General features: G+C 37.1%; 2 protein-coding genes across 2 annotated transcripts in view; both read right to left on the bottom strand.

Moving 5' to 3' along the window:
- Positions 1 to 847: 847 nt before the first annotated feature.
- LOC143563483 (epoxide hydrolase 1-like) lies at positions 848 to 9320 on the bottom strand. Its single transcript, XM_077051016.1, has 5 exons — positions 9189 to 9320; position 7087; positions 1889 to 2295; positions 1380 to 1624; positions 848 to 1094 (listed from the first exon to the last, which is right to left on the bottom strand). The coding sequence occupies exons 1-5, from the start codon at positions 9255 to 9257 to the stop codon at positions 848 to 850; spliced, it is 969 nt and encodes a 322-aa protein (XP_076907131.1). The 5' UTR covers positions 9258 to 9320.
- A 2527-nt stretch (positions 9321 to 11847) lies between these two features.
- Positions 11848 to 20956, bottom strand: part of LOC143563454 (epoxide hydrolase 1-like) — a 124718-nt gene continuing 115609 nt past the window's right edge. The window contains exon 3 of the mRNA XM_077050995.1: positions 11848 to 12139. Within this exon, the coding sequence (XP_076907110.1) occupies positions 11893 to 12139 (247 nt within the window). The 3' untranslated portion in view covers positions 11848 to 11892. The remainder of the gene's footprint in view (positions 12140 to 20956) is intronic.

The following is a 20956-nucleotide window of genomic DNA, read 5'->3' as shown; positions in this document are numbered from 1 at the left end:
GATCGTTGATTTTAAAAACATTTAGGTTGTGTGTTATGGGATAACTAGCAAGATCTAGTTACCACGCCACGTCACTGCCACGTAAGAGGTTGAGCAAAAACTAGTCACCTGTTAATTACTTGATTTAACCGTTATGGGTTAACTAGGTTTATATATACCAAAAAAAAGGATTGGTTGTTAGTGGGGGTTGACCCCACCTTTATCACTATAGCGTCGTTACCACCATAGCGTTGGAGGGGGGGGGGGTTGCTTGGCACCAGAATAATCCTTGGGTTGTGGCATGGCGCCGTTATAATAGTTGAAGCGGACGGATGGTGCTCAATTGCCATACCACAACACCCAACCTTGTAGATGGATATTGGTTATATTCGGATCCTCTCTTTTATCCAACCAGATCATAAGCTAAGCCCAACAATTAACTAATTAAAACTCAGTTAGTTGAGATTTTGCCCAAATAGAAATATAACCCAAGTAGAGATATGGCTCAAGATATTACCACCTTAAACACAATTAGCTCAAGATGTTACCACCTTAATATAATCCTTGAACTGATAAACACGAAAAATAATTGGATTTAAATGAGCATGCATGCGCTCCTGCATCTTATAGCTCGTTAATAACTAATAATATTTACTAGATCATCAAGATAACCAATAACACTAAAATGACCAACACTTGGTCGGAAATGGAAAGTACAACATTTCACCAAAATGATGTCCTCTTGGAGACCATTTATTAAGTTCTGTTACACAATTATTTGGCTACCTTTTTTTTTTGTATAACTGGAAGATCAAATAGCTAGGTCCCAATAAAACAAGCGATGTCTGCAACCGATTATAAGAGATGATTAATATTTCCTTAAAAACTCAATTAAGTGCTTATTAATCTCATCTGGCTTCTCTTGGTTGATGAAGTGAGTTGCACCTTCCATTACCACAATCTCCTCCAACAGTGGAACATCTTTCTGAAACTCGCCATTGTGTATGTACTCTTTCATGCCCGGAATATGGTACACCAAGTCCTCATCCCCGGTGATAAATTTTGTTGGCACGGTCACTTTCGCACCACTCCACGATGCACTTAGTTCCCAATTTCTGTAAGTTAATTGGATCATGTTAAAATTTATAAAGTTATTAGTGTTACTAGATGAAAAGTTGGTGCTAATGGTGCATTACTAGTGATAGAAGTAAAGTTACTATCAATGAGGAGTTGCTAGAAATAGTGAATAAAATATTCTCCTCTTTTGCTTTGTTAATGATTGATTTATGTTCAGATTAAATAGATGATTCTTTGGTCTTAGAAGTGACTCAATTACTTAATTACATCACATTAAACAAAATAAAATGTGTGTTTGGCAGTCTTATACATATATAACTTACAAACGAATAACTCGATAGTAGTTAACTCCACCAGTAATGCCAGCCTTCTCGAGTTTGCTAGCAAAGTATTCGACATCTTCTTCCGTCAACCAAGGTGGCAAGGTAACTACAGCACCGTTGGGGGAATGCTTAAATCCTTTCCCTTTAGGGAAATAAATAGGTCCGGATTCTCGAAATGTCAAGAATTTTTTCACAATTGTTTTAGCGTCCATTTGAGCTAACTCGGCTTCAATGTTTCCAGGTTCCTACACATATATGGACGTTGATTTGATTGGATTGTGTTTTTGTAAGAAAAGTTGTTGGAAAACGGTTGAAAACAATTTTCAAGCATGTGTTTTGAGTTTTTCTCATGCAACTTTTTTATTGGAAAATCATTAAAAAGCGAATTTCCCAACAAATCTCCTATGAAGTCCCTCATAGAAAAACGACTCGTTTTAAAGCAATGACATGCACTTTAGAAAACTAACCTAACTCGCTTACTATCGAGTGAAATTTTCTCAAATATTTACCTGAAACCTGAACATGTAGTAGTCCTCGCCATATGCGGCTCGCAACATGCCGATCATGTCTCCCATTGGGTTCCAAGGAATAAACGGCACACTTAGAGTCACTAGCGCTTTGACTCTTTCTGGCCTAAACACACATAAGTTGTAAGCAAGGTATGCGCCCCAATCATGACCTACAACAAACACCTTTTCACCTTCATTTGTGATGGCATCAAGAAGCCCAATCAAGTCACCCACCAAATGGTATATGGTGAACTTGGTGTGATCGTCGATTGGTTCACCTGTTGTGTCACCATAGCCACGAACGTCAGGTGCCACGGCTCGGTAGCCATGATCAGCCAAGTAGACGATCTGGTGGCGCCAGGAGTACCATAGCTCAGGAAAACCATGGAGGAACAGTACAAAAGGACCTTGATGTAAGGCCCCGACACCGGTAGCCCTACTTTAGCGTCGGATTTACTCATAAACACAGTTCTTACAAATCAGAGTTCATTAAAACTTTCGCGGAATATAAAAACTTTCATTAAACATTTCGTAACAAAACACGCCTTGTCTTAAAACATCATTTTGTCTTTCAAAATAAACGTCAATTACATTAAAACATCTTGAGTCTTCCGATGCCAGCCTCTTATTCAGTGCCACGTGTCCTCTCAAGCGAGCTGCCTCATCCTACTCACCTGCGTGCATACTAAAAGTCAGCTACGCTGAGTGAGGTCTAGTTAATCGTACGCTATACAATACAACACATACATACATATCCGAAGATACATATCCATACTTCACTAGTTACCCTTCTGTTCTACATACATACTTGCTACCATACATACATACATATCTACAATCACTAACCTCAGTCTACCGAGAGTACGTTCATAGTCCGCCGTCTATACCTGTACTCACGATCGTGAACACGTAAAAGGTCCGCAGTCCTTACCTATGTTCACCATTCATGGTACGTACAAGGTCCGCGATCCTTCCCTATACCATCATACATCCACAACACGTACAAGGTCCACGATCCTTACCTATGTTGCAACCTAATTCATAGCACGTACGAGGTCCGCAGTCCTCCCCCATGCTAAAGCACGTATAAGGTCCACAGTCCTTTCCTGTGCTGACGCCTATCTACATTACGTATAAGGTCCGCAGTCCTTATCTACGTTACGTATAAGGTTCGCCGTCCTTATCTACGTTGGCGTCTATCTCCTATAACACGTATAAGGCCTACCGTCTCTATCTACGTTTACATCTATCATCTACATCACGTATAAGGCACACAGTCCTTAACTACGCCATCACCTGCCAAGTCTATGTCCAACAGAAGTTAGAGGGATTTGCCATCCTAACTTACTATGTCGAACGTAGAACTCACATACCATTCGTGTACCTGTATACACATACTTCACATATACAATAATTACATCATAGCATAAAAACATTCTAGGCGTTCTTTACATCCTTCATTTAACAACCATACCCCTTGTCGTTACGTGCAATATCCGAAGATCGTTCACGCCCCGACAAGTATTCATTTCTAATATTCATACATCTTCGATATATAATATTCGTACCTTTATTTTTAACCTGACAGTACGCGCAATATCCGAAGATCGTTCGCGTACCGACAAGCAATCATTCATATCCATCACATATATCACATATGGCATACACTTATCACTTAGGATAAATGTATTAACAACACATCGAGTATGCACACAGCCCCGAAAACATAACAAGGAATGGGGCTAGAAACTCACCTGAACTCTGCTTCTTCCTCTGATAGTTGTAAATCCCTTCTTTAACTGAGCTCGGCTGACTGTATAAGTTACACGTATCAATGCTCGTCTGATCTAATCTGGTGGCCTAGTATTAGCTTACTTTTACTTATCGTTTTAATCTATTCTCTAATCGAAGTTGACTTTAGGCGAAGTTAAACCTTAGGCGAACTTGGCTTTAGGCGAAGTTGTCATCAGGCGAACTTGGCTTTAGGCGAAGTTGTCATCAGGCGAACTTGGCTTTAGGCGAAGTTGTCATCAGGCGAACTTAGCTTGCAGGCGAAGTTCATCAGGCGAACTTAGCTTGCAGGCAAAGTTGTCGTCTGCAGCTACTGTTCGTTCTTAAATCCCTTAATCACCTTCGTTTCTTAACCAAATAACTCGATTTAGGTACCCACGGGATCGTCTGACCAGCGCCTACAAACCCCAACCATCAAATCGACCTAAAATCGATGTTTAAAGGGTGCGATTTAGGCATATAGGTTACGGGTTCTTTTTATCAATCGATTAACCCATCAAATCATAACCATTTTCAGTAAGATTAGCTTTGTTGGATTCGTTTTTACCATACAAACTCAGATCTATCATTTCTCAAATCAAACAGAACCTATACGAACGATTTCTAACTATAAACGTACCTTGAACGAGTCGAACTACGAACCCGGTTAAGCCTTGATGTTGTTTTGGTCCGTCACGACGTTCCAGCACCAACAAGCTCGGGTTTTCGCCTTCGGATCTTGGTTCGGGTCGTGTGTGTTTTGGGTGGTGTATGGAATATGTGAGAATGAGGATTAAATGGTGATTAATGGTATTTATATTTAGGGATCATGGGCTTAAGCCCATGGACTCTCCTTCATTCTTTCATAACCCAGGTCCATAACCCATATCCATTACCCAACACTAGCCCGACCCATACCAACTCCTACTCTATTTATTTATTTCCCGATAACCCGAGTAAACTTTCCCTCTATTATTAAGTAATATAATTAATATCATTTTGGAAATTTCGGGATGTTACAAGTCTTCCCTCCTTAAAGAGGTTTCGTCCCCGAAACCTAATTTATTCCCTATAAAAGGAAAACTTCTTATGTTTACACACTTTATTGAATCGTCTTTGCTTTCTGAGTTATCCTTCTTACTCCTGATTCTGTAGCCATCGAATGGTGGTCATGTGTTTTAGCTATTTAAGGTAGCTCGTCCATGAGACCCTCGATGTACCAAGACTCATCTCATCCTTCCAAGGCTTCGATTAGTACTTTTAACACTATTGTCTAAAACAACCTCTCATCATAGCATAATAATCATTCATAACCAAACTCAATATATTACACGTCACTGATAAACATAAGTTTTAAACCTTAACACAAAACAAGTCCTTAAGCAAAAGTAACTTAATAAAACCATTGCATGAGCAATTATTCCTTCATCAAGTGTTCCTCTCTGCAGTTTCCCCAAGTCTTTACCCTTTCACACCTCCCGCCCCTGATTCCTTGCAATCCCTAGCCATGTGGTCAGCTTTTCCGCATTTGAAGCACTTTGGACGATCAGGGCATTCTCGAGAATAATGCCCACTCTTTCCACACCGATAGCACCTGTCTGTCCCAGTCTTGCATTCTCCCCGGTGCACTCGCCCACACGTCTTACATGCATCCTTGTTCCCAACCTTGGCCTTCCTCTCATCAGTTGTTGTCACCATCTCGCCAGACCGCTTAGCAGAGGTAGCCCATTTCTTCTCCTTCTTTTCCTCCACCACCACATCGTCCTCAGCCAGGTCAGCATAAACCACTTCTGCAAGTTCAACAGCAGAGTCAAAAGTAGCAGGTTTATTTGCCCTGACTAACATGCGGACTTTTTGTGGCAATCCCCTCACATAACATTTGATTCTCTGGACCTCAGTGTCAACCATATCAGGCACCAACCTAGATAGTCGGTTGAATTCAGTAGTATACTAACGATGCGTCATCGTACCGGCCTTTAAATTCAGGAACTTTATCTCCGTCCTTTCAACCTCGGCATCTGCACAAAACTTCTTCATCACCAACTCTTTCAGATCGTCCCATCTCAACGCCTTGATCTCATCCCTAGTCTTTCTCTGCTCCACACTTTCCCACTAATACATAGCTTCTTCTTCAAATGACTGAGTAGCATAACCCACAGCTTGGTCGGGACGGCATTCGCTAATGTGGATAATCTTGTCCATAGTGGTCATCCACTGGAGAGTAGCGATTGCGTCTCCCAACCCAGTCAGCTTTGGCGGGTCGCATCCTTTGAAGGACTTATAGTTGCACCCATCTTAGCCTCTTTTCCTGTCATCGACCTTCACAGATTTATCCTCACTCGAGGCCTCTCTTTCTCCTTCCCCATCCTTCCTACCATCACCACCTGCCCCTTCAGCAGTTCGTTCACAGCTTCCAGCAGATCTTTCGGGATTCAGGTTCTTCACAGCAGCAACTACAGCTTGAACAATGGCTGCTTGAACTGCAGGGCTAAGTTGAACCTCTTCGTTGTTGTTCTGGTCTCCTCCAGCTGCGCTTCCTTCATCTTCGGTGTGGGAAGCTTCTTCTACCGAGGGTTGCCGGACCAGACGAGGCCTGCCACGACGTCCAGTGCGACCCCCAGTTCCAACAAATTCTCCAGCTCCAGCCATTAGTATTCTAAAAGGGAAAACACAAACGTCATCACTCAAGGAACTATTTAGTAAAAGGATAGCAAGGCTAACAGGTAATAACAGTGGCCAGCTGTGACTAGCTGATCACGTTGCTTTCCGTGTCCTATACACTTCCCTTTATGAGTCTATTTGTGCTGGTTCTACTTAAGCAGTTAGTCAAATCAAACAATCAATTATTCCTATCCCTATCGTTCACGTATCTTTTCTTTCTCATTAACATATATCATTTAATCATACACTTTACCTTTACTGATCTTGCTTGAGCGACACATGACATTCTTGAACTGGCATCTTCTTTCTTTCTCATTTTAATTCTCATTCTCTGTTCGAGTCTAAGCATGTAGGATGCTTAAATCTCTCGAACTTATGCTCTGATACCAACTTGTAAGGCCCCGACACCGGTAGCCCTACTTTAGCGTCGGATTTACTCATAAACACAGTTTTTACAAATCAGAGTTCATTAAAACTTTCGCGGAATATAAAAACTTTCATAAAACATTTCGTAACAAAACACGCCTTGTCTTAAAACATCATTTTGTCTTTCAAAATAAACGTCAATTACATTAAAACATCTTGAGTCTTCCGATGCCAGCCTCTTATTCAGTGCCACGTGTCCTCTCAAGCGAGCTGCCTCATCCTACTCACCTGCGTGCATACTAAAAGTCAGCTACGCTGAGTGAGGTCTAGTTAATCGTACGCCATACAATACAACACATACATACATATCCGAAGATACATATCCATACTTCACTAGTTACCCTTCTGTTCTACATACATACTTGCTACCATACATACATACAAATCTACAATCACTAACCTCAGTCTACCGAGAGTACGTTCATAGTCCGCCGTCTATACCTGTACTCACGATCGTGAACACGTAAAAGGTCCGCAGTCCTTACCTATGTTCACCATTCATGGTACGTACAAGGTCCGCGATCCTTCCCTATACCATCATACATCCACAACACGTACAAGGTCCACGATCCTTACCTATGTTGCAACCTAATTCATAGCACGTACGAGGTCCGCAGTCCTCCCCCATGCTAAAGCACGTATAAGGTCCACAGTCATTTCCTGTGCTGACGCCTATCTACATTACGTATAAGGTCCGCAGTCCTTATCTACGTTACGTATAAGGTTCGCCGTCCTTATCTACGTTGGCGTCTATCTCCTATAACACGTATAAGGCCTACCGTCTCTATCTACGTTTACATCTATCATCTACATCACGTATAAGGCACGCAGTCCTTAACTACGCCATCACCTGCCAAGTCTATGTCCAACAGAAGTTAGAGGGATTTGCCATCCTAACTTACTATGTCGAACGTAGAACTCACATACCATTCGTGTACCTGTATACACATACTTCACATATACAATAATTACATCATAGCATAAAAACATTCTAGGCGTTCTTTACATCCTTCATTTAACAACCATACCCCTTGTCGTTACGTGCAATATCCGAAGATCGTTCACGCCCCGACAAGTATTCATTTCTAATATTCATACATCTTCGATATATAATATTCGTACCTTTATTTTTAACCTGACAGTACGCGCAATATCCGAAGATCGTTCGCGTACCGACAAGCAATCATTCATATCCATCACATATATCACATATGGCATACACTTATCACTTAGGATAAATGTATTAACAACACATCGAGTATGCACACAGCCCCGAAAACATAACAAGGAATGGGGCTAGAAACTCACCTGAACTCTGCTTCTTCCTCTGATAGTTGTAAATCCCTTCTTTAACTGAGCTCGGCTGACTGTATAAGTTACACGTATCAATGCTTGTCTGATCTAATCTGGTGGCCTAGTATTAGCTTACTTTTACTTATCGTTTTAATCTATTCTCTAATCGAACTTGACTTTAGACGAAGTTAAACCTTAGGCGAACTTAGCTTTAGGCGAAGTTAAACCTTAGGCGAACTTAGCTTTAGGCGAAGTTGTCATCAGGCGAACTTGGCTTTAGGCGAAGTTGTCATCAGGCGAACTTGGCTTTAGGCGAAGTTGTCATCAGGCGAACTTGGCTTTAGGCGAAGTTGTCATCAGGCGAACTTGGCTTTAGGCGAAGTTGTCATCAGGCGAACTTAGCTTGCAGGCGAAGTTCATCAGGCGAACTTAGCTTGCAGGCGAAGTTGTCGTCTGCAGCTACTGTTCGTTCTTAAATCCCTTAATCACCTTCGTTTCTTAACCAAATAACTCGATTTAGGTATCCACGGGATCGTCTGACCAGCGCCTACAAACCCCAACCATCAAATCGACCTAACATCGATGTTTAAAGGGTGCGATTTAGGCATATAGGTTACGGGTTCTTTTTATCAATCGATTAACCCATCAAATCATAACCATTTTCAGTAAGATTAGCTTTGTTGGATTCGTTTTTACCATACAAACTCAGATCTATCATTTCTCAAATCAAACAGAACCTATACGAACGATTTCTAACTATAAACGTACCTTGAACGAGTCAAACTACGAACCCGGTTAAGCCTTGATGTTGTTTTGGTCCGTCACGACGTTCCAGCACCAACAAGCTCGGGTTTTCGCCTTCGGATCTTGGTTCGGGTCGTGTGTGTTTTGGGTGGTGTATGGAATATGTGAGAATGAGGATTAAATGGTGATTAATGGTATTTATATTTAGGGATCATGGGCTTAAGCCCATGGACTCTCCTTCCTTCTTTCATAACCCAGGTCCATAACCCATATCCATTACCCAACACTAGCCCGACCCATACCAACTCCTACTCTATTTATTTATTTCCCGATAACCCGAGTAAACTTTCCCTCTATTATTAAGTAATATAATTAATATCATTTTGGAAATTTCGGGATGTTACACTTGACCCTTTTCGGCTATGTGGATATTGAGCCCATTCACACTTATGGTCTTGTGCACAATTCCTTCCATATTGTTGAGTATGAACCGGCCATTTGCCACTTCGGTTCTGGTTATATAAGTTCATTTAAGAATATATGCCGGCCACCAAAGAACAACAGTTAACTACAAAAAATTGCATCCGGCCGGCAGCTTTGGAATGCAAGGCAGCATAACATCCAAAAGATACTTCCGTATATAAACTTATAATCACTAATAAAATAATTATGTAGCATGGTATATGCTCCGGTTATATGTTATTTCATATTTTCATTGATGAAAAGTGGTACGTATCCTTTAATATGTATACATGATTAAAAAAAAATATATTGAATGAACATTTTATACCATATAGGCTTGATTAATGTACCTATATCATGAGGGTTTCCCTTTTCACACTGATGACAAATAAAGGGACTTTTACAATAGCAGTAAACAAGAAAACAAGACTAATTTTCTGGTTTAATTAAATTTCCATTTAGGAACGTTATTTAGTTAATTTATTTACATTTTGCGACGCATTTGTGGAGCATGCAGTATGTTTCTCGTTTATTTATGTTTTGTGCAGCAAATGCGTCGCAAATATAAAAAGGCTATATTATTTTCTAATGCATTTACAACGGAACTTGTATTTTCCAAGTTTAATTAAACGGCACTCACAAAATTGAGTTTTATTATGCTTTTGGGATGAAACTGTAAAATTAGGGTTTTTTTGTTGTGTCACAATTTCAGAGCAAAATTTGTAGGAAAGGAAATATATGGTTCTGTTTTCTTCTTTTTTTCGGTCTCACTTTGTCGTAAACGCGCATAGCAACTTGTTGCAAAAAAAAAAGTACGTAGCAAAACCTCTTGTTTTCTAGTGTTGATAGCTATATCAAACCAAGATCGATACAACCACACAAATCTACGATGCAATCAATCAATTCGAATAAAAATTAAAAATTCAAAACGCATTATGCATCATAAATGAGAGATCACAGCTTTACTAAAATCAACGCATATTATAAGTAAAAGTCAAACCAAAAAGTCAATACCAGTAGATTCAAATTAAGAAGAAAATATGTATTAAGTTTTAACCCAATATGGACCATTACTTGTTATATGTTTGGGGGCACAGGTAATTTTCTCTTGGGCCCATTGCAAACAACAATGATCGACAAACATAAAAATGTGAATCATGTAATTGAGGTTTTACGATTTTAAAACTTTGAACCCAAATCGCCCATGATATTTATATGTGACTTTTTTTTAATAGTGAACTTTTTATCTAAATGTTATTTTTGTTTATGTTTATGCTTTATTTAGCTTATTTTAATTGTTCGGCAAATGTGCGAAAGAAGACATAACAATGACCCTAAAACTTGGTGTGTTTTATGGTTTACAGTTTGTTAGTTGTTACTAAACAGACAAAATTAAAGGAAAAATGACCCTAAAACTTGTAATATTTATCAAGGTTTTTGTAGTTTTGATTGACAATTCAAGATAATATTGTTGTTAATAAGAAGTGAATGTTAGATAATGGAATGGACAGGAGTATGAGATATATACAATGGAATGGAATTGACAATGAATTGAAATGGATCAATATCATTTCATTCTCATGTTTAGTTAACCTATAGGAAAGAAATGGATCAATGTGTTGTGTTGTACGATAGGTAGGAATATAGAAGAAATGAAATACAAACGACAAAGATACCACTGCCTCAAAATATATTTTTTTTCACTAAAATCAAAAAATGGTAATAGCGGTGGTTGTGGTGGTGATGGTCATAGTGGTCGTGACGGTAACAACGACCGATGATGGTGGTGGTCAAGTGGTGTTGTCAAGAAAGTGGGGTGAAAGTAGATAAAAGGTATTATGTTTTTATAGTGAATGATATTTTTTGTGTAATGGGTGATTACATTTCATTAACCAACTAGGCACTCTCGTTTTCATTCTATCACAATAATACATTTCATTTCGAGTGTTACTAAACACTAGTACGCTACCTAACAAGTTATTACAAGGAGTCTCTTTAGTTGTGAAGAAATAACAAAGAAGAATATATTTTCTTTTTTCCTCTTTTTTAACATTAATTAGTTTGGTTTGACCCGTTTTTGTTAACCCTTCGTCTAAAAATTTTCTGAATTTGTCGTTGAGTTTTTATTCGATGATTTAATTAAGATTTAAGATTTAAAATATTGAGAACTATGTGATTACACGTACTTAATGCTTAAGCAGCCAGGTAGCTAGCTTCTTTTCTTTAACAAAGTAGCCATCATCCAAATGTGAACAACATATTTTTATAAATACCTGATTGTGTCATTTGATTTTGAACTAAACAAGTATATGTACACATGCATTGTGGCGGACAACATTAAACTTAAACACATTACATGTTCAAAAGTTACCATACGTATGCGACGGGTACACGGTGAGAAATCGGCCGGTTATAGTTTGATTTATTAATATAAATTTTGAACCGATAAGCATGAAACATTATTACAATTAAACGAGCATGCACTCTCATATCTCCTAACTCGTTAATAACTAATAATATTTATTAGATCGTCAAGTTAACCCAAATAACGTACAGATAGATGATTAATGTTTGATATGAAAAAGAGACAGTTGGCATGAAGCTGAACGAAGTACAAGGGAGACGGAATGAAACCAAATAAGAGACAATCAATGTTTCCTTAAAAACTCAATTAAGTGCTTGTTGATCTCATCTGGCTTCTCTTGGTTGATGAAGTGTGCTGCACCTTCCATTACCACAATCTCCTCCAACAATGGAACATCTTTCTGAAACTCGCCATTGTGTATGTAGTCTTTTATGCCCGGCATATGGTACACCAAGTCCTCATCCCCGATGATAAATTTTACTGGCACGGTCACTTTCGCACCTCTCCACGATGCAGTTAGTTCCCAGTTTCTGTATTTAATTGCAACATGTTAAAATTAAAGCTATTAGTGTTGCTAGATGAAAAGTTGTTGCTAATGGTGTGATACTAGTGATAGAAGGAAAGTTACTAATGGGGAGTTATTATAAACAGTGAGTAAAATATTCTCCTCTTTTGCTTTTCTGTTATAAACAGTTAGAGGTAGTTATGGAGAGACATATAAGCAATGATAAAAGAAGTTCTACTTAACTTTCTATAGTTCATTTTCATTCGTAGTTTTTTGGTGGATCATCTGAAATCGAAATCAATAGGCTTTGTTAAACGTTGATGATTGATTTATGTTGATTTATGTTCAGATAAAATTTTAATTTTTGGTCTTAGAAGTGAATCAATTACTTAAGTCACATTAAACAAAATAAAATGTGTATGTTGCAGTCTTATACATATATAACTTACAAATGAATAACTCAATAGTAGTTAACTCCGCCAGTAATGCCAGCCTTCTCGAGTTTGCTGGCAAAGTATTCGACATCTTCTTCCGTCAACCAAGGTGGCAAGGTAACTACGGCATCGTTTGGCGAGTGTTTAAATCCTTTCCGTTTAGGGAAATAAAGTGGTCCGGATTCTGTAAATGTGAAGAATTTTTTCACAATTGTTTTAGCGTCCATTTGAGCCAACTCGGCTTCAATGTCGCCAGGTTCCAACAATGTATATGCACGTTGATTTGATTGGAGTGTGTGTTTGTAAGAAAAGTTGTTGGAAGATGGTTGAAAACAATTTTCAAGCATGTATTTTTCTCATGCAACTTTTTTGTTGGAAAATCATTAAAAACGGATTTTCCAACAAATCTCATATGAAATCCGTCATAGAAAAACTATTAAAAGTAATCCAAACTCCGGGTCGGATCCCGTTCAAGTATCCAGAAGATAGTTGCATGACTCAAGATATTTTAAGAGCTTGTTTTGGATTGAGTTTGAAAACAACTTATTGGCTTATTTGGTTTATTTAAAAAGCCATTTTGAAAAGTCAGGATTTGAGACTTTTTGATAACTGTTTTTTAAACCCTTTCAAAAAGCTAAAATAAAAAAATGATTTTTGTAATAGCTGAACACTTTTTAACTTATTGGCTTTTTGAAAAAGCCAGTAAAAGGTGTTTTCAAACTCAATCTCAAACATGCTCTAAATTTGAATCATAACCGTTCTTGTAGTCTTCTCAATGACCAGTTCTTTAGCATTTTTAATTCAGAGTTTGTTTCACAGTTGGTTTCTATTTTCTTGTTTGTTTACGTTGCCTTATCAACTATATAAGGCTGGCTTAATTTCCTTGTAATATATGCAATCAATCAATAAAACCATCGGATAATGATCCTATCTCTGTTTGCTTATTGTTTGTTATCAATCAAGTTCTCTAAAATACCATCAAAAATTTGCTTATTGTTTGTTATCAATCAAGTTCTCAAAAATACCATAAAAAATGACTCATTTTGGAAAATAAAGTTAACTCACTTACTATTGAGTGAAAATTTCTCAAATATTTACCTGAAACCTGACCATGTAGTAGTCCTCGCCATATGCGGCTCGCAACATCCCGATCGTGTCTCCCATTGGGTTCCAAGGAATAAACGGCACACTTAGAGTCAGTAGCGCTTTGACTCTTTCTGCCTAAACACACATAAGTTGTAAGCAAGGTATGCACCCCAGTCATGACCTACAACAAACACCTTTTCACCTTCACTTGTGATGGCATCAAGAAGCCCAATCAAGTCACCCACCAAATGGTGAATGGTGAACTTGGTGTGATCATCGACTGGTGCACCTGTCGTGTCACCATAGCCACGAAGGTCTGGTGCCACAGCTCGGTAACCATGATCGGCCAAGTAGACGATCTGGTGGCGCCAGGAGTACCATAGCTCAGGGAAACCGTGGAGGAACACCACTAACGGACCTTGACCCTTTTCGGCTATGTGGATGTTGAGCCCATTGACACTTACGGTCTTGTGCACAATCCCTTCCATATTGTTGAGTATGAACCCCCATGAGCCACTTAGCTTCAGGTTATATAATTAAGTTCATTTATAAAGAATATATGCGGGCCACCAAAGAACAATTTACAATAGGTTATTACAAAAAATTGCAGCCGGCCGGCAACTTTGGAATGCAAGGCAGCATAATATCCCAAAAAAATATTTATACACTTATAGTCACTAATAAAATAATTATGTAGCATGGTATATAAGAGTTGAGTTATTCAATTAAGTCCAACAAAAATGAGAAGTATGAGAAGTCGTAATTTATTGATATGTATTAAGTATGAACCAAAAGAAAAAGACATAAGAGTAACATTACACATGTTTTCTATTCACATGCAAGTTACATGTTAATTCTCCCATCATTTTAAAACGTCTATAATTGTTTTTTAAAAGTTCACCATAATAACAAACGTTTTTATTCTCTTTAATATGAGTATGATTTTGTTATATAAAAAAAATATATGTCATTGTGTATTTTTTGCTTACCATTGTATCTTTTTTCGTCATTGTGTATTTCTGTTTGCCATTGTATTTTTGTGTTTTTTTCGTCATTGTGTCTTTCAACTCATCATTGTGTTTTTTTAATACAAATAACATCGATGTGTAATAACAATATGTAAATATAATGAAAACAAATTATCTTATACATAAAACACAATAATGAATACATATTACACAATAAACTGAAACTAGGCCAGTAAACAAACCGTACGTTCGGTAAACTGTTCGTGAACCGTTCGGCGGGAAGTTCGTTTATGTTCAATTATTTAATAAATGAACGATCACGAACAAAAATTTTGTGTTCGTTTAATTAAACGAATGAACATGAACACATGTTCTGTTCATTCATTTATGTTCATAAACGTTCAATTATGTTTGTTTATTTATGTTCGTTTATATGTTAATAGAAAATTATTAAATATTTTTTGGATAAGTTATCAACTTAAAAGTTTTGTATTTATTAATTTGTGTTAATTTATGTTCGTTTGTGTTCATTTACATAATTCATTTATGTTCGTTTATCTTTGTTCAATTATGTTAAACGAACACAAGTGTTCATTTTTTTATAAACGAACAAAAACTTAAATACTCGTTCTATTAAGCATTCGTGTTCGTATAAAGTTAAATGAACGAACACTAACATACCCTTGCTCATGTTCGTTCAATTTGTTTACATGTTTTCATTATTTATCGGTCTCAATTTCTAGGCTTTGCCGATTTTATTTCTGTTCATGAACCGTTTGTGAAAACATTCATTTCCTTAATAAACGGACACAGACATAAAATCTCGTTTGGTAAGTGTTTGTAAATCGTTCGTGAACAAATTATTTCCTTAACGAACGAACATGAACAAAGTCTTGTTCGTGTTCGTTCGGTTCGTTTACAGCCAAAACTGAAACGTAAAACACAATAATGAATACATATAACGCCATGGCCTGAAGCGTAAAACACAATGATAAATACATATAGCACGGCCTAAAACGTAAAACACAATGGAAACTATATATTACACAATGACTAGAACGTAATACACAATGAACATAATACTATTTTTCTCAAATTTAGTGAATGTTGAGCACAATGACTAAAACACAATGATAAGTTGAAAGACAAATGATGAACAAAAAGACACAATGATTTAATCTTTGTTTTAATTTTATCTTTAATATGAGTATCAATTGAAAAACATAGCGACCAAATTTATAACACAATGCATAAAGAAACTCAATTAAAAACACAATAAACAACCAAATAACACAGCATAAAAAACCCCATTAAGTTTTTTATATTTTTATATAACAATATAATATTTATATTATAGTTAAAAAACGCTTGCTATTATGGTAAAAAAATTCTAAAAAAATATCGTATGAAAAAGTCATAGACGTTTTAAAATGATTAAGGGATTGACATGTGTCTTGCATGTGAAGAGAGAAAGTCATCATAAGGCCACCCGTAGTAGGCGATGGCTTGGGGCGAAATTCGGGCGAGAACACCGCCCATGCCCCCTCCCCGGCGAAATGTGGGGCGATAGGGGGGGGGGGGGGCGAGAACCTTTTGTCGCCTTCTTGTGTTGGAAAATAATAATAAAATATTAACAATACCGTTGGGAACGGTCAAATTTAAAAAAAAACAATGGGGAGTTATTATGTAAAGGGCTAAGGACGAATATGGTTTGATGATTATGTCTGCAGGCTTAATTGAAAATCTATGATCGTTTATATGTATTTCAAGATCAACTAAAGGTCGGCTAAGTTATTTAGGTAACACGAATCAGTTAGATAGTTTAAACATAATTAAAATGTCGGTTTAGCCGAAAAAAAGGCATGTATAACGCGCAAAATGATTCGTTTTCATGATTGTGTTGAAAATTGTGGTTCAAGCATGCTAAATGGGTGTATAAATGGGTCACGGGTAAAAGGGTACGGGTCAAGGGAATTGGATCTTAAATATAATAAGATATATAGTATTTACAATTTAGTCCCTGGGGATTTAAGGTGGGAACAAAATTGGATAAGAGATTAAGTCTGGGTTGAATTTGACAAATTTAAGAAAGATATAATTATAGTAAATAAATAATAATATGTTAATCAATTTAAACTTGATAAATGCAGGAAGTTTTGTTTAACAAGAAGAACCGAACATCGAACCAAGTCGGATATTTTTAAAAATAAAATACATATATAAATTCGAAAATCCGAGTTGTTACAGTTGCAACTTTGTCTTATGTGCTAACAACTTATAATTTACTTGTTTATGTGCTTATATGCTTTCACATTCAGAGAAGTCCAACATAATCTCAGTCTAGTATGATTATACGCCAGTCGTTATAGCTTTGTGCTTCTCGACGTCTCAGTTATAGTTGCTCATTTGGTAAATTTGTTATACTCATATGACTTGTTGCAAATACTTATTTTCTATATGAACATTTAAACTGGTGTGTTGCTCACTAAACCTCGTGTTAACAAAACCATTATATTTTCAACGCATATGCAGGTATTAGTTTAATGTGAAGTACAAGATCACTTAAGGATTTACGCTAGAAGAAAACTTAATGTGACATATTGTTATTGATTGATATATGTACTTTGTTTTATTTGGATTTTGTAAAGATGATTGTTATTTGAAAATTTAGTTAATAGATATCGAGACTTATATTAATGGATGATAGTAACCTTGAAAGCTGTGACAATCAGTTCGCGCCCCGGTATTTCCGCCGTAGGTTAGGGTGTGACATCTTGACCATATCAAACTTTGCTCGATATAGTCCTACAAGCAAACTTTTTCTTCAAATATCCCTTCAACTTTTTGTTAACTTAACTTATTGAACAAACCTAAGTGTGCTGGTAACACTGTAGCTTGCTCTGAGTTGAACCTTGCTAGTAAGAAGTTCTTTAGTTATTTCTTTATCAACTTCCTTCAAGCTTGCTGGGACCACTGTTTATTATCAATAAACCTTGCTAGATCTTCCAAAAGACTTGGTTTCAGCTTGGTTTAGTCAAGAGTTTGCTAGGAAACAAACCTTGCTTGACTTGAAGAACAACCTTGCTAGACAAAGTGAACCTAGCTCGATTTATCACTTAAGAGGAATTCTAGAAGATAACTTTGCTGGGAAAGAAAAATACCTAGCTAGACTTAGTATAAGCTTGCTGGGAGGCCTAAGTTTGCTCGGTTTCCATACTTAGTGTAACAACTCGAGTTTTCGTTTAATTTATTGATACGAATATCCGATCCGTCATAGTTATCGGGTAATTTTAATCAATGAAGCAACGCGTTTTGGGCTTAGTTGGCTGTGAAGCACATGAAAACTCCACGATTAAGCGTGCTTAGGTGGAAGTAGTACTAGGATGGGTGACCTCCTGGGAAGTCTCCATCTGGGCAACCAAAAACAAAGCCGTGAGTTCCCGGATGGGCAACCCATGGGGGGGCAAAGCGGACAATATTGGTGATACGAGAGGCCAGAATGTTACAGGTGGTATGAGATCCACTCTCGTGCCGTTCGGGATGATGGGACATGCCTCATCGAGGATGATGAGTCTAAAGGGGGGTTGTTTGTAACACCCTTGGAAAACACAACATCGTCCCACTCTTAGGCTATCCCACGTCGGCCGTGGACAAGAGAGATCCTTAGTTCATAAGTAATGTCCTGCCTCTTAACATCACCAACGCGTTTTGGGCAACCAAAAACAAATCCGTGAGCTCTTCGTGGGCAGAGCGGACAATATTGGTGGTACGAGAGACTGGGGTGTTACACTTAGCCATTTTCAGAGAGGTTGAGAAGATTCCCATCTTCCTTATGTCTTTTCCTCATTCCAATAATCCCCCCTAGATTGGAACATCCCCAGCTGTACCAAAACACCTATGAGGTTACATACACTTATCAAAATACACATCAAATTTTCATAATGGAAATAGCATATAAAAATGAAAAAAGATTACAATTTATAAATTCTGTCTCATGGACATTATAACTCAATCCTAATCTATAAGTTGCATCTTCATCTTCTAGAAATGGAAGCTTCCATCCTTCTATCCAATCTTACAGTTGCGGCCTTTTCCTTGAATATGAATAACTGACTGTGGTGAGGATGCTAAGAGGGAAGAGTCCATCTGATTATATCCTCTAGATCCTTCACATGCAGAAATTCCAATTCGATGATGTTTGAAATTATATGGATTAATTTCCCTTCAATATTTCTCAGCAAGAACCTTTCATTTCTGTCATCATACAAAATGTTTGCAATTTGTTCACTTTTTTTGACTTTTGGATTGGATCATCCATTTCCCTTCCGTTGTAGCTATATTCTTTGATAACATACTGGAATTTGCTTAATGAACTTGCAAATGTTGGTTTCTCAGTTTCTGACTTTGTTTCACTTAATCCTTTCCTTTTGCTCAGATAATGAAATCCCAACTTTGCTTATTCCCTTAAATATTCAATAGTTCAGATTGTTGTGCACTGGTAGACCTATGTCTTTTCTGATAGTCAGAGAAATGTAGCGCTGCAATCACAGTCAATTGTTCTAGATGGAATTTTTTGAAGTCATTCTTGGATGAGATTTTCTTGATTTCTCCATTTTTCGTCAGCACCTTCAGATATTCAACTCTAGCTTCATAGAACAATCCATCTGGCATGATATCACTATTGACTGGAGGACTTGTAGCTTTGACTGCTGCTTCAAATGTAGGTGCAGGCACCTTGAAGCATGTTTGTTTTAGTTTCCTTGAGACATATCCTGGCCTTTTTCTCTTCTTTGCATTGAGTAGTTTATAGAGTGTAAACTTTGACTTGTCATCAGATACCTTGACTTCAAATTCCCTGATCTTGGATGGATGAGTCATATTTTTTGGTTTACCTTTGTTCTTTACACTGAAATGTTCAGCAGTTGCCTTTCCTTGTTTCATGAGTTTTCTTTTAGTCACCTTAAAGCTACTGAAGATCACTTTCTTTGACATGATTTTCACAGAATCAAAAGGAATCCCATTTTTCACAAGAAATTTTGGTTTCTCTCCAAATTTGTATATAAAATTTTCAATTTCCATCTTTTCTTCCTGCTCATCTTGCTTTCTCAAGTTTTCTTTTGCTAAATCATTATACTTGACAGCCTTTTCATTGTCTAAGACCTTGAAATTTTGTCAATCACAGTGTCTAGTTTTTCTTTTGCAGCCATTTCTGATTCTTCCTTTTATATCAGCTTAAGAAGTGACACAAGCACCCCCTTTGGAATTTCTTCATCATTTAAACACTTTTCAATTATATCTTGTGAGATATTCTTTGGATCTTCATTGTTCAATTTATCCCTTGATCTCTTCTCAGCTTCAAACCGTTTCATCATTGTCTTTTGTTCTTTAATTTCTTTGTCAGACAATATTTGATTTAGAAACTCTATGTCATTCTTTGCTCAAAGATCATTTTGGCTTTTGATTAAGATTCATCAATATGAAAAACATCTTTATTTCCTTTAAGAGAATTTAATTTTTGCAATTGATCAGTTTTTAGAGCGATCCCTTTTCCTTTGAGTTTCTTTCTTTCATTGATTTGATTATTTTCTTCTTCTGTAATGTCATCGGTTTTCTCATAATCCGAATCATTTTCATCATAAACTGATAGAAGACTCAATGTGTTCTCCCCCTGCAAAAGATTCAGTGAGTTCTCCCCCTGTTTTGGTGCAGCTGAGGTCTTCTCAACCTCAAACATCAAGGTTTGAACTGTCTTCAACGCCTTCTTCAGTTTTTCCTCAAATTCTGAGAAATGGTTTTTGTAAGATTTGGAGTTATTTGGAATTTATCCATTGTTGATCTGTAATCAAGAGACACATAAGATAGCTATCAGTTAGATCATCACTAAAGATTTAACAGAAAAAGAATGATAATAAATATCAAAGTCACAAGATGTTTCGATTCAAACCGTCGTCTTGAACAATATGGATACCTACACACAACACAAAGACGTGAGTTTATCTTGAAATTTAAATGCTTTGATTTGTTTTAACATATGCTAGATTTCATTAATAAGACAGTTGAGTTTTCTGACATGGTGAAAGTGATAATAGTATAAACAAGTGTGAGGTACAGGAATGCAATTGGTTGAGAGAAAAAGTGTCGGAAAAAGTTCTTTTTGATTCCCTCTTTGCTATTGTACAATGGTTATTACCCACTGGATGAAAGGTTTTTCGTGTAGCCAATTAATAACATTTTACAAACCTTGCTAGGTAGAGTGTATCTACAAAGCTTGATAAGTAAAGTTCATTCACAAAGCTTGCTAGGTAAAGTCCAGTCTTCAAAGTTTGCTAGATAAAGTTCATTTACAAAGCTTTC

Source organism: Bidens hawaiensis, unplaced genomic scaffold (assembly GCF_021521415.1).
Source record: "Bidens hawaiensis isolate Kalapana, Puna unplaced genomic scaffold, B.hawaiensis_p1.1 tig00001179_1, whole genome shotgun sequence".
NCBI lineage: Eukaryota > Viridiplantae > Streptophyta > Magnoliopsida > Asterales > Asteraceae > Bidens > Bidens hawaiensis.
Note: the sequence above shows the minus strand (reverse complement) of the source record. Positions and strands in the feature narration are given on the sequence as shown.